At 38.4% G+C, this 15,894-nt stretch overlaps 1 protein-coding gene across 1 annotated transcript in view; it reads right to left on the bottom strand.

Annotated features, from left to right (window-relative positions):
- Window positions 1–1,426: 1,426 nt before the first annotated feature.
- The window catches only part of thsd4 (thrombospondin type 1 domain containing 4), a 51,780-nt gene continuing 37,312 nt past the window's right edge, over window positions 1,427–15,894 (bottom strand). Inside the window, exons 7-17 of the mRNA XM_085445357.1 lie at window positions 11,147–11,351; window positions 8,454–8,629; window positions 8,168–8,264; window positions 7,803–7,994; window positions 7,265–7,394; window positions 6,636–6,840; window positions 6,242–6,415; window positions 5,372–5,545; window positions 5,074–5,253; window positions 3,828–3,972; window positions 1,427–3,657 (exon numbers count right to left, since the gene is read on the bottom strand). Of these exons, the coding sequence (XP_085301483.1) occupies window positions 3,515–3,657; window positions 3,828–3,972; window positions 5,074–5,253; window positions 5,372–5,545; window positions 6,242–6,415; window positions 6,636–6,840; window positions 7,265–7,394; window positions 7,803–7,994; window positions 8,168–8,264; window positions 8,454–8,629; window positions 11,147–11,351 (1,821 nt within the window). The 3' untranslated portion in view covers window positions 1,427–3,514. The remainder of the gene's footprint in view (window positions 3,658–3,827; window positions 3,973–5,073; window positions 5,254–5,371; window positions 5,546–6,241; window positions 6,416–6,635; window positions 6,841–7,264; window positions 7,395–7,802; window positions 7,995–8,167; window positions 8,265–8,453; window positions 8,630–11,146; window positions 11,352–15,894) is intronic.

Below are 15,894 nucleotides of genomic sequence, written 5' to 3'. Positions count from 1 at the left end.
AATATCTTCATAGGAAAGACTATAAGTAATTAGTGCATTGCTCCTTCTCCATCACTCCAGGATCTACCACAATTTCTGTGCTGTGCTGATTATATTTGTTGGGAGTGCTGAGCTCAGGGTCTACATGCCAAACTCTAACTGCTGCAAAAAAAGAATGCACAATGTGATGTGAAACTGATTCACAAGGAAAAGCTGCTGAAAAGTCTACTGCCTATTAGAGAAAATTTCCTCAAGAAAATTAACATCGGAACAGCTGGGATCTAAAATAAAGCAAATACAGATGTTTTATTAGTTGCAGTCATATATTGAATACTTAATTCAGTTGTTTCATGATTGAATTAAGATTTAAAAGAAATCATGCCATCATGTTGACACTTCAAAATAGTTATTTCTCTGATAGAGGAAAATATCTGCAAAATATCTGGATACAGTACTTATGAATCAGAGGTAAGTTAATCTTTCTTGGAGGGAAACAATAATAGCATTTACAACAAGAGCCGAGCATTTCAGAGGTACTGTGTGCACTTTTGTACAAAACTGAAAATGGCTGTTTTATGGTAGAAAAAGATTGGTCACTAATAAGGATTTACTATAAATGCAAACCAGATGTATGTATCACCATATCAAGAACTGTAAAACATTGAAATGATTTCTCTTTAGAGTCAAATGTAAATAATATATTATAGATAATTCAGTATATTTTTTTCATAGGAATTACACAGTGTGGAATGATCATATCCCACTAGAAATAAAGAAATATGTACAGTTAGTTTCAACTCTCCAAAAATGCAAAAGTTTTCTGATTATCTGCTTCTGTCATCCAGCAGGCTGTGAAATGCCTACACCGAGTTCAAAGTTGTGACTAGTTTAAAGCAGAGGTGGGACCAAGTCATTGTTTTGCAAGACTCAAGTAAGTCTCAAGTCTTTATCCTCAAGTCTCAAGTCAAGTCTCAAGTAATGTCAGGCAAGTCAGAGTCGAGTCTCAAGTCACTGGTGTAAAAGTCCGAGTCAAGTCACAAGTCTGAAATTTTGAATTTCAAGTCCTTTCGAGTCTTTAAAAAAAACAAAAAACGAAAAAATAATGTTGCAGTTATGCTAAATGTAAATATTAGACCATGTAATTTTAAAATCTGTGTTTTTCTCAACACATGACAAAATAGTGAACTTAGAAAATATACACAAATTGTGAAATTGCACCTCTTTAAAATGCAGCTCAATTAAACCTAGCTCCAAGAATAATTTTCACCGACAGTTCTGAGATAAGCTGCATGTTATTCTTGGATGCGGTTGTAGGACCAGCTTTAAAATCGCATGACAAAAATATCATACATATTATTAAAAAAACTGTATCACCAACGTAGCCTGGACAACATTTGCTAGTTAGATGAAGTCAGCTATCTCATCTTAGCATATTTATATGCATATTTATAATCATACGGTTCTTGGAGTGAGTGCACACACTCATGAAGTTTAGTAACTTCAGGTCACTGCAACAAGCCCAGGTACAGTTTACCGACGGATGGGTACAGGACCTTGAAATGCACCGTGTAGAACGAAAGACCATCGTACGTATCATAAGTTTACCAGTCTCACAAATTGTCGTCATAAATACACATTCCTTAACCGTTTATTAATAGGACCTTTGAGCTCAACGGTAATTAATTAGTAGTGGAAATAATTTCTGGTAGCGTTACAGAAATGTAGCAGTGACAACAATATTGTATGCTGTAATCACCGCGCGGATAGGAGGCGGCTGGCTTGACCGCGGCTCACAAATGACGGCTCACTTTACCGCAGTCTGTAATCGCACTGGGCAATTAGTGATACAAAAAACCTGTTTTATCCTGTGAATAAAAGTATATGTTTTTGTCAATGTACCATAATAACAGAAGCGAAACGCAATATTGTGTCAGGACAATTTACTATTTATGCACAATAAACAAAGGAGCATAGCGTGACAATTTCTGTTCAGCGCCAGACTTGCTTGTAACCTATATCACTAATTATGTTATGAAAATGACGTATTAACTACTAAAAAACACTGACCTTCGTGTAAATGCTTGGAGCAGACTAACCTGTGAGCTGGAGAGTTCTGGGACGTTATATTTGGTCTTTGAATGGCTGCGATCCAGGCCATCCGTCGTGTCTTTGTTACTTCGGAAACATGGCTCGAACAATTTCTCTTCAACGACGTAATCCGATAACAACCGATCTCTTTACCCGTCGGCTTCCCGTGGCTGTCATGCGACCGGCTATTGCAGTTAATAATACAACGGCTTCTTGACATTTTTGTGTTTCTTTTTATCGCTGTATAACTGATTTTAATTGAAAGCCTGCGTGCGCTAGTACCGCTTGCCACGAGTTCCCAGAATCCTTTGCGGTTCTACCCGTGAATGACCTCACATTTTCAATCTCTATATAATATGCATGTTAAATTTTATATTTGGGGTAAAATATCAAGTCTTTTCAAGTAAACCGGTTCAAGTCCAATTCAAGTCCCAAGTCATTGGTGTAAAAGTCCAAGTCAAGTCACAAGTCTTAGAACATTTTTTCAAGTCAAGTCTAAAGTCATAAAATTAATGACTCGAGTCTGACTCAGTCCAAGTCATGTGACTCGAGTCCACACCTCTGGTTTAAAGGCAACAAAAGTTTTATCACCACAGCTAAAAAGAGGCCACGGGTGGTTCATGTAACAACAGGGAACCACACAAATAAATAAAGAGGGAGATTTTTCTTTCTCTTCAGTTACTGGCAGAGTGTTGGGCTGTCCAAGAAGCCTGAAAACCATTCTTTTTTTATCATTCACATTGTCATACATACATTTATACATACATATTACATAGGCTGCTTTTGGACCTCGTAGCTGTGTAGGGAGAAAAAGACATGGTTTGCCAGAAAACAGTCAAATATATGCAATTGGCAGCAGGGAAGGTGCACAGTATTTGTTTTTCAGGAAAAGGTGGTGATCTGCTACTGTCGGCAGTTTGGTGAGGTTACATATCTTTGGTCAGCAGTGGATGCGAAATAACTGACAACATGTGCGATTACATTAACTGCCATAAATCTGAGTTCTGCTGTGTAACCATATATGGTCCATGTTACACAGTCAGCTCGTGCTCTCCTCTTCATAAGTAATCCACAAGCGTCATTGTCGGTAAACAGTACCTGCAAACTGTTCCCACTGAAGCAAAGAAGAGGGATTCTTTGAATAAGACACAGATCAAATCCTTTAAGTGTTTTAGATTCTCCACTTTGATACTGATGCCTCTCACCACAGCTGACATCTGCAGTGAGTGGATTCTTGGCACACACCATTTTTCCCTCATAACAGCTGTCTTCAAATAAACCAACAAAAATGTCCCTTCTTCACTTTCCACAGTTGGCAAAAACAACAAGTGCCTATTTTAGGCAAGGTCCAGCCAGTCTATTCTTCCCAGCTGCCACAGGACCAGAGGGCCTCCAGGGGGTACTGACTCTGGACCACCATGGAGCGGAGTGACCCTGGTAGAGAGCGCTAGCTTTGTCGGCGATAGGTCGACTGTTTGTGGGCCACCCGGGAACATGAAGCACAGCATGTTGTCTTGTAGTAATCATACACGCAGAGGCGAGCCTGGACCACCACATTGCAGTTGAAGTATTTGTCTCTGCAGTTCTCATCTGAATACAAAATAAGAGTTGATAATATAATTCAATAAAGATATGGCAGTGGAGCCACAGAGTTTCAGGGAAACTGGGAGGACATTCCCTTTATTATGCTCACAATGTGTTGATGCTAAAAATCATCAATAAATATTCATTCAGGTCAATCGTATAAAACATTGACTGACCTATCAGAGGTATGCAGGGCTCTGGGTTGCAGTCCTCCTTCTCTTCTGGTTTCAACTGCACATCGCAGCCCTCTCTGGACAGCATGTCATCAGACAGACAGCGCACCTCTCTCACACGGAAACCTCCTTCGCATGTTTTGGAGCACTTGAAGAGCAAGAGTCAGTGACAGTAATCATTCTCATATGCTTGCCCTAAAGTCAGTGAGGATATCACAGCGAATATTCTAAACATTACGATCAAAATTTGATCAACTATTTCAATTAAATTTCTAATAGGGAAAATGGGATAATCTGGTTTTGAGGTGTCAGATGTAAAAAGGTGATGCTAGGCACCAATCCGAGTTTAGTGGGCTGCTTGGGTACTGTCAGTTAAATCTGACCAGTCAGAATCCTGAAAAGAAAGGTTCAAGGGAAATTGTACTATTGATGTCCTTTAATTAGTATTAATTAAACTTTACATTTATTTAATGTCAAAAACACCAGGACACATTTTAGAGGGTTTAAATAAAACTGTTACATATTAAACGGTAACAAAAATGGTACATAGCAAATAAAGATTTATAACCTACTTATTTATAAGTATTTATAAGTAGGTTATAAATCTTATTATAAAATAAGATACCTATAAATATAGGTTATAAATCTTATTTATAACCTATATTTATAACCTACTTATTACCTATTAATCAGGAGACTCATCAGCTAGCTCTCACAGATAGTTAGCTCTCGGAATGGGAAAGGGGCTAAAACCTGCAATCTTTTTAATGAACAGCAGGGAGCGACTCCTCTGCTTTAAAAAGACAGATAGTATAAAAGCCAAGAAAAAATCATTTATAATATATAATATATATAAACTCAAAATCCTGACGAGTTTGCAATCTCACGGGCAAGTTTCAAGAAATTTTAATAAGGCTTGACATTCATTACTATTTAGAGTAAAATAAATGACAAAAATAGGATTGGCTTTAGAGCAGGGCTATGTGTGATTGGCAAGTCGCTGCTATTGGCTATGAAGTCTCCACAGAGACAGATCTACCAGTTGTGATATGCAGTTAAAAAAGTACCTAAGGGTTCAAAACAAAGTGCCCACAAACCAATGAGTGACATCACTGTGCCTACACCACTTTTATGTACAACTCAAACAACCATCTACGATAGATTTAAAGTGATTTCTTATCAGTCGTTTTAAGCACTGTGAGGATTCTAAGCATCTAAACTGTGATAGAGGGTTTTATATCTTACTCACAGCACTCCAGTCAGTGTGGTACCACTTTGCTCCACAGGCCTTGAGGCTACAGCTCTGCTGCCTGAGAGGTTTGTCCAGGGATGAGCACTCATATGGTGGCATGACAGTGAATCCTTCATTTGACTTCATCAAACACACCACTGACCTCTGCTGGGTGCCGGTGCCACACTCTGCAGAGCACTATGTTCAGTTAAACACAAAATCAGGAAAGAAAAACCCATGTGACATATTAATGTAAAGTCCTACATATCTGACAACTTCCCCGTACGTACAATGTAACCTCCAGTTGTGTTCATACCTGGCTCCAGGGTCCTGTGAACCACTCAATTCGATTCTCACACGGACCGTTGTTGCAGACCTGAGAGTCTGCGGGCCGTTCGCTGCCACATCCTTCCAGAGGGAGACTGCTGATTTGGTTGGTCAGGCAGAGAACTCCCCGTGTCCGTACACCCATACCACATTCAGCTGAGCACTGTGGAGCAAAACGTATTAGAGTTTAGGTCAAATTTTTGCACAAAGTAGAAACATAGGGTGAAAAATACATTAAAGAGAACGCACACAAGTCAAATGTGTGCAAAGGTGGTATGAGTTTGTGAGGAGGAAATAGAGAACCTAACTGTGCCCACTTTGAAACTTCATATCTTAGCTGGCTTTGTAGTTCGTATGTTTCAAATCAAGAGGAATCTAGGCCATCCTGCAAAATTAAAGTCATTCACTTTCTTCTTTTAGTCCTATTGTATTGCCGTAAAGTTAAATGGTATCATCACTGTAAAACAAAAAACACGTGCTTCTGTTGGATTCTCATGTCATCCACCGAGGTCTTCCTTTCCCTGCAAGAACTTAATATTTGTTCATGGCTAATCTGTTCTGCTGCTTACAAAAGTCATGCAATGTAACCTGAAAGCAGGAACAGCCTAAAGCACAGCCTATGATCGCGTGGCAACCACTGTCTTTATTGATTTTATTTTCTCATAGTTTTCCTCATAGGCATGAAACTTTCTACCTGACCTTAGTTGTATGTTTCCCTGCCAAAATCATCAAAAGGTATCTATATCAGCTGGCCATCAAGAATAGCTACTTGAGTGATGAAGACAGACCTTCTGTATACAAAGACTAGCTCTGTTATTAGAAATGAATGAAAGTTACTGTGTCTCCTGCTGACACTTACCCTGTTGCCCCACTCAGTGTAGAACCAGCTCTTGGCACAAGCTCCCATATCACAGTTCTCCACATCATTGGGCCGCAGATTCATGTTGCACTCCTCATCAGGAACAAAGTCGCCCACATTGCTGACACAGTGTACCTCTCGTGACCTCTGACCCAGCCCACATGGCACAGAGCACTATGAAGATACATACTACATGGATAGTGTTGTACTATGGAGGTATGTATAGCTAAGGAGACTGTACCATTTTCTTTTCATGAGTGTGCTTATTTGCTCAATTTAGATATAAGATATAAGAGTAGAGAACAGGAGTACAGATTCAAGATAACTTTCATAACTTCAGGGTCAGTTCAGAAAAGTCTTGTAAGTTAAATTAAGTCTGACTGCTGCCACTCACAGAAGTCCACTCTGAGCGAATCTGCCACTCACTGCAGATCTTTAGCTGGCAGGTACTGGCAGTTTCAGGCCGCTCCAGGTGTCGACAGCGGCTCGTGTGGACATTGAGGGTGCGGTTGGCGTAAACCTGGCGACACAAGACCTGCCGATGCTGCATGCCCAGACCGCAGGTTTTGCTGCACTCTGACCATTCTCCAATATCCCAGCTATTAAATAAAATGAAAAGCATTAGTGTCCAAAATGCGACATTCATTTGTTGTATTTTCTGTGATTTGTTCCTTTAGGGACAGAAACTGTACAAAATTAAGAGGATGTAAAAAACTTGGTTCACCTGAAAATCATCAATTTCTATATTTTAAAACAACAGTTTAAAAAAAATTGTATGAATATTTCCACATGGATGGTAAAATTTAAAATACATTCTTCCTCGTCATCTCTCAGTGTGATCTGAAATGCCTGGATAGAAAATTTGCTTAAAGGATCGAACCTTGGGGTGATATTTACAGCTTATATTAAGGCTTCATTGCGTACATGCATACTATTAAGTCAACTTGCATGTAGAATAAAAAACACTTTTTAAATTTAGACGTCTGCAATTTGCACTCTAGAAACAGAGGATAAATTTCTCACAATGCTGGGCAGGGCTGCAAGTTGCAGGCCTCTTCCTGTGGACTTGGTCGGCTGCTGCTGTCACACAAAGAGTCCGATACCTGGACCTGAGTCAGCCGGTTGACACAGTGAAAGATGGAATATCTGAAACCTAAAAAGTAGAAATTTAGGCACTAACTCCTGAAACAAATTTTGATTGTTGTATATACCGCATGGGAAAATCTTTTGTGCAATTAAAAGTTCAGTAAAGTCATATTTTACTCAATGTCATAAAGACCAAATGATTAATGTTTTAGCAATGCAACTTTTGAGTTTTGACTTTAGGTATAGTTTAACATGCACATGGAGACACATAATTTTTACATAATTGATAACTGGATGTAACATAATTTTAATGCCATATAAATGCAGACTTGCATCACAAACAGATATATATACACATCAAAAAAAACCAACTGTAAAACCTCAAGCAAACTTTTTTCACCGTTTTGTTATTTTATTACTCTCTCTGTAACTAAAAAGAAAAAAAAAAAGCTCAACATAAACTTCTTTAACTGACCTTTACCACAGGAAGCACTGCACTCTGTAGCACCAGTCAGTTTCCAGTTGTATTCTCTCTCACGTCTGGGTGGCTGTACGGAGGGTACCTGGTTTTCAGTGGGAGGAGGCGAATATCTTCCACTGCCAGCTGGATTAAAGTTTTCCTGATGATTCTGCTGGTCGTATCCATCCTGTCCATTCACAGCATTCCCTAAGATGTGAAGTGTCATCAATTTGATATACTCTATGGATAGATATAGCTAGCTATATATAGGCCTGCAACGAACACGCACTTATTAATTTATCTAAAAGTTATTTTCTCCACTGGTTGTTTGCTTGGTCGTTTGTACACAGTAGGAGGGGCCAAAAGTGGGTCTTATTTACCTTCCGGCCTGCGGCTTGGTTGCTGAGGGCTCACGAGCTTCTCAGATTGGAGAATGTACTCATAGTGAACACCAGGATTTGGCTGCTGGAAGATCATCTGAGTGAAAGTAGATGAGACTTAGACAACAATTTCAAAACAGAACTGTAAGCCTTTCAACATTTGCACTTTCAAAATTTTACGCCGTTTCTCAGGTCAGCAAAAACAAAACAAACAAACAAAAAAAAACAAAACAAGGAGACCCACCACCGTAACTTTCTTGGGGTTCAAGCTGATTTTTTTACTCACATAAACGTCCAGAATCTCATTTGTGGGGCCTTCAGCGAGAAAGGATTCCCCAGCTGTGCTACTGATTTCATTGGGTCGGCGGTAGGTGAACATGGTCCCTGCACCCTCATACTTTCCTGGCCGGTCAATTGCCCAGTTTCCATTAATGATTGATCGCCCTGATCGGCTTCGCAAAGCTGGTAGACACAGAGAGACTGACAATCAAGACTGACAAACACATGAGAAAAACATGTAACCAAAAAGCTCTTCTATATAATTATTGTTTAATGTAAAACTATTTGGCATAATGGGATCTGTATTCTTTTTAAAAGTGGCTCAAACCCAAAAAGGTAATTACAGTAGCTAACTGAATAAAAGCTCTCACATGCACTTTCAGAGCAATGTCTTTTTCAAATGTGACAATCTGTTTGTGCTGGCAAATCTTTCATGCAAATCCTGTAACAAAATCTCCCAAGAGGTTTTTCCACTGATTTCATGGATTAAATACAAAAGGGCCATTAGAAAGACATTAGAAGTGTAACATTAGACAGGCTTGTAAAAGAGTGTTTGGACAACTAAAAGCACTATTAGAGATGCAGAGCGTAGAACAAAGGCCTATTGAAGGGAAAATCAGGGACGTGATGAGGATATAGTTGATGGCTCCTGCCTGATTCTAGTCTCGTTTGCATTTTAAAACATATGTTGCTCCCTGGAACTGTGTAATCTTTTTATAAATTCAATGCATAACACCTTCAGATCATTCCTCTTTATTTTACCTTTATAAATGTGCCACAGATTTTTAAACTGAAAACATATCCACTTAGAGAACACACGTTTTTTTTCTTGCTATGTGTGAATGAAGAATGAAGAGTTTGTAAATGCTGTATAAGGTGCAGCAAAGTTTTTCATATAAATACTAGTATTTTTTGTCTGTACATAACTCTGTGTACTTGTGTATATAAATGGTCAGTTCAAATTAAAGAAAGCTGAGCATACTTGGCATCTAAGCAGCTGGGGTTTGAAAGACAGCCACTGAATTCGTCGTCTTAATGTTTCCAGTTTTTTATTTTTTTTATTGGGTGGTGAAATTCCGCACTTTAATTAAAAAAGATTGTGAGTCCTGAAGGGTAAGATCCTCTGATGAAAGCATGTTTATGCACTTTCCTCAGGGAAAGCAGTTGCGGGTGGGTGGATGGGGGGTGGTGGGGTGGACTAGGACTGCTCTCCTCTTCCTCTAAACCCAATGCTGAGTCAGGGCAAGGTTCTCATTAAACAATGTCTGACATTCCAACAGCCATTTCTGAATAAATAAGCCTCTACTGTCCCACTGTTGCACCTCAGTAAAAAGTGTGGGTCACTCAAAGGCTCCACTAAACAACATTAAGACACAGTGGGTGGCGATATAGGCATAAGGCCAAAGAAATCCTAAAAAGCAAAATGCTGTTTAATAAAACAAATGTAACAAAACAGCTCCTACCTGCTCAGGCTTATTTAGTGCTAATGTAACAAACATTTCTCACATTCATCATTTAATGATTTCTTTTCATGACTTTCTTTTCACTGGTGTCATACATGTAACACTACGCATGGCAGATGGCGGTTTTCTGACGTATGTTCTGAGCTGCTGAAAGCAGAACTCTGCAGCAAACTGTGACTAATGAAACTGTAAACCAGGATGGAAACTAAAATGCTCTATTTGCTGCGAGACAGCTAAATTAGCAGTTACCAACGACAAGCACTCTTAGAGGCCTCTTATTTAAAGTATATGGCCAACATTCAAGCATTTCTATACTGTTCACACAGTTTTAGCAACTAATACCTAAAACCTCTTTTCTCAAGCAAACTAGCAGATGTCAAAATATTATTATAGTATGACTGATGTGCTGCTAAGAAACGATCTCTGTTATTTTTTTCCCAAACATAATTCATTTAGCTGTCACATATGCAATGAAATATAATGTGATGTGAACGGAAACATTTTTATATTTGGCATCTGCGTTTAAATAAAGAATATGCCCAGCACAGCATGGCAGAGAGTAAAGACTGAGTAGGAGTAAGCACTATGGAGGAAGGTGGGGCTTTTAGATTACAGGTCATTCAGGGCCACTGTAGTCAAAAGAACATTTAAATTACTGTAGAAAGAAATAACACTCTCTTTGGCTCTATTAGGAGAGCACACGTCTCCACAATTCCACAAAGCCACAGGAGGAGATACCAGCTGTAAGACTGTACAGAACATCAGGCTTCGGTGACAACAGGTATGGCCCCGAAAGAACATGAAAGGAAGATGGAGTCGAGGGGAGTTACAACGCGACTTCAGGCACAACTGTGGTCAGGCTAATGCAGCTTAAAACACAGAGTGTATTAGTTGATATAGAGCATAGCTGAGATCCACTGAAGATTATGACTGATCTTGACTGCCTGAACGAATGCTGAACTAATAAAGAGTAACAAAAAAGTGGGGAAAAGGGTGTAATTTTAATTTAGGTGCTTTAAATTACTTGTTAGTGCTCATAATCAAAACAGTGAAATGCTAAAGCAGTTCTGTTGGCTAAAATGCTAAACTTAACTTATACATTCACCCAGCTGCAATACAGCAGCTAGAATAAAATTAAGGAAACCAGCCATGAGCAAGAAGACAAAACTGCACTAACTGGCTATTCTTCGTCAGTACAGCCACAGCACAGTATCCTGTGAGTATGTTTACCACCCACCTAGGTAGTTTCTGCTCTTCACCATCTCAGTAACATTGATCTTGGTGGCTCCTTCTGGGATCTCCACTATCTTGTGATAGCCGATCTTGGATAAACTATGTTTGAACACTCCTGAAACCAGCCTACAGGTTGAGTTGTCACCTCCACACACGCCACACTTGTCCACCACCCTTCCTGATCCGAGATACTCATCGCATCCTAGACTCTGCGGGACAGAGAGAGAAGTAATGAGGTAATGAGATATAGTGATAATCTTTACTTAGTGAAAGAGCAGTAAAGTGTGCTAATCATAAAACATTTTTAGTGAAAAAAATAGGAATAACAGAAATTATGCAGAATAAACACAGATCATATAGATCAAAAAATCTGCTAAATAAACACAATGAAGTCATTTACTTAACTATAACATAAGAAAGGCTAATTAGCATGATCATCGTTACTTTCCAGAAGGCATCGTTTTGGAATGACAGCCTCTGAATTGATGGCAAATTTCCTCTCGACAGTATGAGGTTTCTTCATCACACTGGTGGCAATAAATTACAGGATACTTGGTCACAGTAAAAATAGAACAGTTAACATCAGCAATCCATAAATTGAGTCAAAGCAGCAGTAAAAGTCTGTCGCTGTTAAACAGGTGGCCCAGAAGTCAAAACTGGTTGCAGTGCGCTACCGTACAGTCAGACATGCTAAGCTTTAGCATGTCTGACAAGCTTAAGTCCAGTACAACCACATTTACCAACATAACGGTAGGGAAAGAAATTGTGACACGAAAGAGCCACCTTCAAAACTCTAAATCAGATTACAACTTTCACCAGGCGTTAATGTAAATTCACAGATGCAGCTGATGCATTCCACTTGGTGTAACCCCAGCATACTCCACTCAGCATAAAAAACTGTTAAATATAACCCTCAACGAAGAAGACCAATACTGGTCGATTTCACCATTTCACATATGTTCCTGTAGTGAAATGATCTAAACAAAAATAAAGGAAGTATATAAGAAAAAAATAGGATCATCCCCATGGATTTTGCAGAAATAGATCACCATAAATCAGTTGCAGAACAGTGAAAATACAGAAACACAGTGGAAAATGGAGAAACAGGTGGAGAAGGGTATAAGAAAGTGATGAAAAGAGAGAGAACGGAGAGGTGGAAGAAGAAATAGTGGCCATGGGTGGACTAAGGGAGTGAACTCAAAATGAAATTCTTGCTCTCTCCCACCCATAGCAGGCCAGTCAGCTCTTGGCCAAAGCATCAGCTGGGCCAAAGCAAACATGAAATGCCTTCTTCAACACAGGAAATAAGTGATGGGAGAAAAGAACAGCAAACTAAGAGTGCTGAAATTTTTTTAAATAAAACTCCCAAAAGCTTTGGTGGTCAGCATGGAATTATGTTGGAAACTCTGTATGAAAATCACTAAACATAACAGAATAACATTCAGAGAAGCACCGTTGCACTTTATGATCTCACTTTACAGATCGACGAATACAGAGCAATTCAAAAGCTACAATCTGGCTGTAACGAAATGCATAATATATGGTAAAACGCATCTGAGGACATTTAAACTGGCTACAGCACAGCATATCTACCATGGAAAACAAATTAAAATGGAGTCAAGTAGGGCTGTCTGTTTAAATGACTACCAATGAATGAATATCTCCTCTGCATCTCCATTTTCATCGTAAATCCCTTCAAACTAAAACAACACCATTATAGAAGCGAGGCAGCATTTGCCTGAAAAAGGGAAAAAAGTTCCTCTCATAAAACAGATGCTGACATGGTGAGAGGTTATCTGTGGACGTTTGGATGGGAAAATGTTTAAACCAAAACACGTTAATGTAGGAGTGGAGAATTTATTGACTTCAAATCTGAATAGTTAGTGTAATATATTGTGACTGTGGATGTAAAAACAACCAGGATTTTCATTCTTCTGATATGAGGAAGGGCCAAGAGATTCTACACTCTGTACACATATTAGAAAGGTAAGGAATTTCTCGATATCGATATCTCGATTAAAATCAAGGTTTTTTTGGTCTTGTAAGTTGTACAAAGCACTAACATTGCTCTGCATACTTTTCTGACAAACATGAGTCCATCAAAATGATGTGAAGACGGTGACATTTTAATACATCTTTAACATCTATATATCACTAGCTGCTACAAGTTAAACTCAAACAGAAATCTCAGTGTGGCTGTTAAAAAAAAAGAGACAACTTTTAAACCTCACCCTAGTTTCTGAGAACACGTCAATGTTTTTTTCGCCTTCTCTCTGTGGGTGGTTTGTGCCATCTGTTGAGGAAAACCACCCTGTTTTTAGTGGAACTGTAACAGGATTTTGAAAATGTCGCTAAAGCCCACCTTCATCTGGAAATGGTTACATGTGTCAGGACAGTGGAGTCGACCTTAAGTTAACTCATGAACACTGAAAACAGCATCATCTTAAAGCAGATCCTGATGATATTTTCCCACGCAATGCAGCTGGGTTAAAGTCATCACATTGCAGAGTTTTCTGTAACAAACTGAATTCTACACAGTTTTGCCAAAGGCACTTGTCAGACATTTAGAATTAGACACAGATCCTGAGAAGTGAGCCTGAGAAGTTAGTCTCTTTCTTATTGAACAGCAAGTCTATCCTTAGTGGCCTATATTTCAATGTACTTCTCGCTGCAGCTTTAATATTTGAATACTGAAAAACAGTAGAGCAGAGACCTCAGGACCCACTGCTTAGTATTGTGGTCATGACTGAAAATCCTAAAATGATTTAATATAAATAAATAATAAAACACTAATGACGTCATGTAAATGCAGAGACATTAACCTCTTGAACCCAATAATCTATTGTACTCCTTTGCTTTAATGCTTTATTGCATAGCCAATACATGTCTTCTTCTTACGGCCACTCATATATGACACTGTTTGTTCATTAAAAGTAGTATTATTGTTCATATTCCAGCTTTATAACTTTGCTGTCATCAGATGATTATTTATGTTTTTAATAGGTCAAGACAATATATATAATTCTATTTTAGATTTGTTATTAAGTCGATTTTGTAGTAGAAGTATGTAAAATAGAAACGTTACAGTGTGTAAAATCTCACCACTAGATGTCAGTAGACTGCAGATTGCAGTCACCTAAGTTCTGTTTTCCCCTCTCAATTAAAGTGCATAATCCTAGCTATGGTGGCGTCTGTAGAGCTCTGTTTATCTGTATTGAGGGAAGGCTTTCGATCTGCTGTCAGCTGTCAATGTGTGTTCACGTCTATTTACTTTGGACAGACGGTTCAAATTCTTTAAGGAGTCCAATGCTCTTCAATTACACCTTTACCTTTACCTAGAACGTTTCTACCTATCTAGTCACATACATAAAGAGCCATTAGGCAGAACAATTCAATTAAATTCAGTTTTAATTATATAGTGCCAAATTACAACAACAACTGCCCTGAGGCACTGTATACTGTAAGGTTAACACTCTATTAACAGGGAAAGCTCAGTAGGTAGGGTGGAAGCCCCATGATCAGAAGGTCGGTGGTCCGAATCCACTGAATGGCTACCCTGAGATACCCCTGAGCAAGGTACCGTCCCTACACATTGCTGCCCACTGCTTCACTGAGTGAATGGGTTAAATGCAGAGAGGAAGTATACCTTCTTTCTTTCTATAATAATACAACAGTGATGCCCATCTCAGGCACTGATGGTGGGCAACGTGGCACAAACCAGCACCCCTACCATTGTATTTTTAATGGATTCATTCCAAGTTAATGAGAATGGATCAATTAATGCATCATTTTGTTGGAAGCCATAATTAACAATGTACATTTATGAGTACAATATACTTTTTTATTAAACAAACCCAAAAATGGCTTCCTGTGACTTAAAGTATTTCTTAAACAATTTTTATATTAATTATCTTATAATTATTGACCTAAAAAATTATCAATTTTAAACATCAACCACGTGATAACAGTGACTGTAGACCACCATAATCAGCTGCTTTTTCTAATATTCCAGTTTATCTAAACTCCCGTCAGTATACAGTACTGTATAGAGAGTATACGAGGCCAACAAGGGAGTGTGTCCTGATCTATAGTTTAGAGCAGGACATTACTAGATATATATTATTTTTGGATCTTTTTTGTACACTGTTTTAATTAACCTAACAACCAGATGACTAAAAAACTGGTGACAGACTAGACTTAAAAAGGTATACATCTATGTCTGTAACTGACTAATCCATATATATTTGCAGAATTTGAGAACCAAAATGAACATTTTGTAAAAAAACAAAAAAACAACAAAAAAACAAAACAAAAAAACCCACAGAAGCCATTAGTGTAGATTAAAAATTCTCATTTTTGAACTACAGCAATAAAATTATTTTATGAAGTTAAATGTCAATTTAAAATAATTACAGATAGAACAAATGTCCTGCTATATCCGCCAGTAAGCTGCTAAACATTCTAGTCTACAATTTGGCACCACGGTGATAATTTGCAGTGGATTTATCACCACACAGTGCTGTATCTTTGTTTCAACAACAACTTCCTAGAAATTAGGATGATAACAAGAAAAGAAAACCAGTAAATGGATTTGAATTATCTACAGTTTTGGCACAGAAAACCAAAATACAAAGTGAGCAAATCTGTACACTGTACTGCAGAGACACGTTGTGCACTGTTAATGTAAAATAATGATTATTGAAGTTATAAAGTGTTTAAAAGAGTCAATATGCAAATCTGATGTCACATGTG

This window comes from Copadichromis virginalis, linkage group LG1, assembly GCF_057382275.1.
Source record: "Copadichromis virginalis isolate Kocher_CV1m ecotype Utaka linkage group LG1, C_Virginalis_male_GT1.1, whole genome shotgun sequence".
NCBI lineage: Eukaryota > Metazoa > Chordata > Actinopteri > Cichliformes > Cichlidae > Copadichromis > Copadichromis virginalis.
This window is presented reverse-complemented; position numbering and strand designations above follow the sequence as displayed.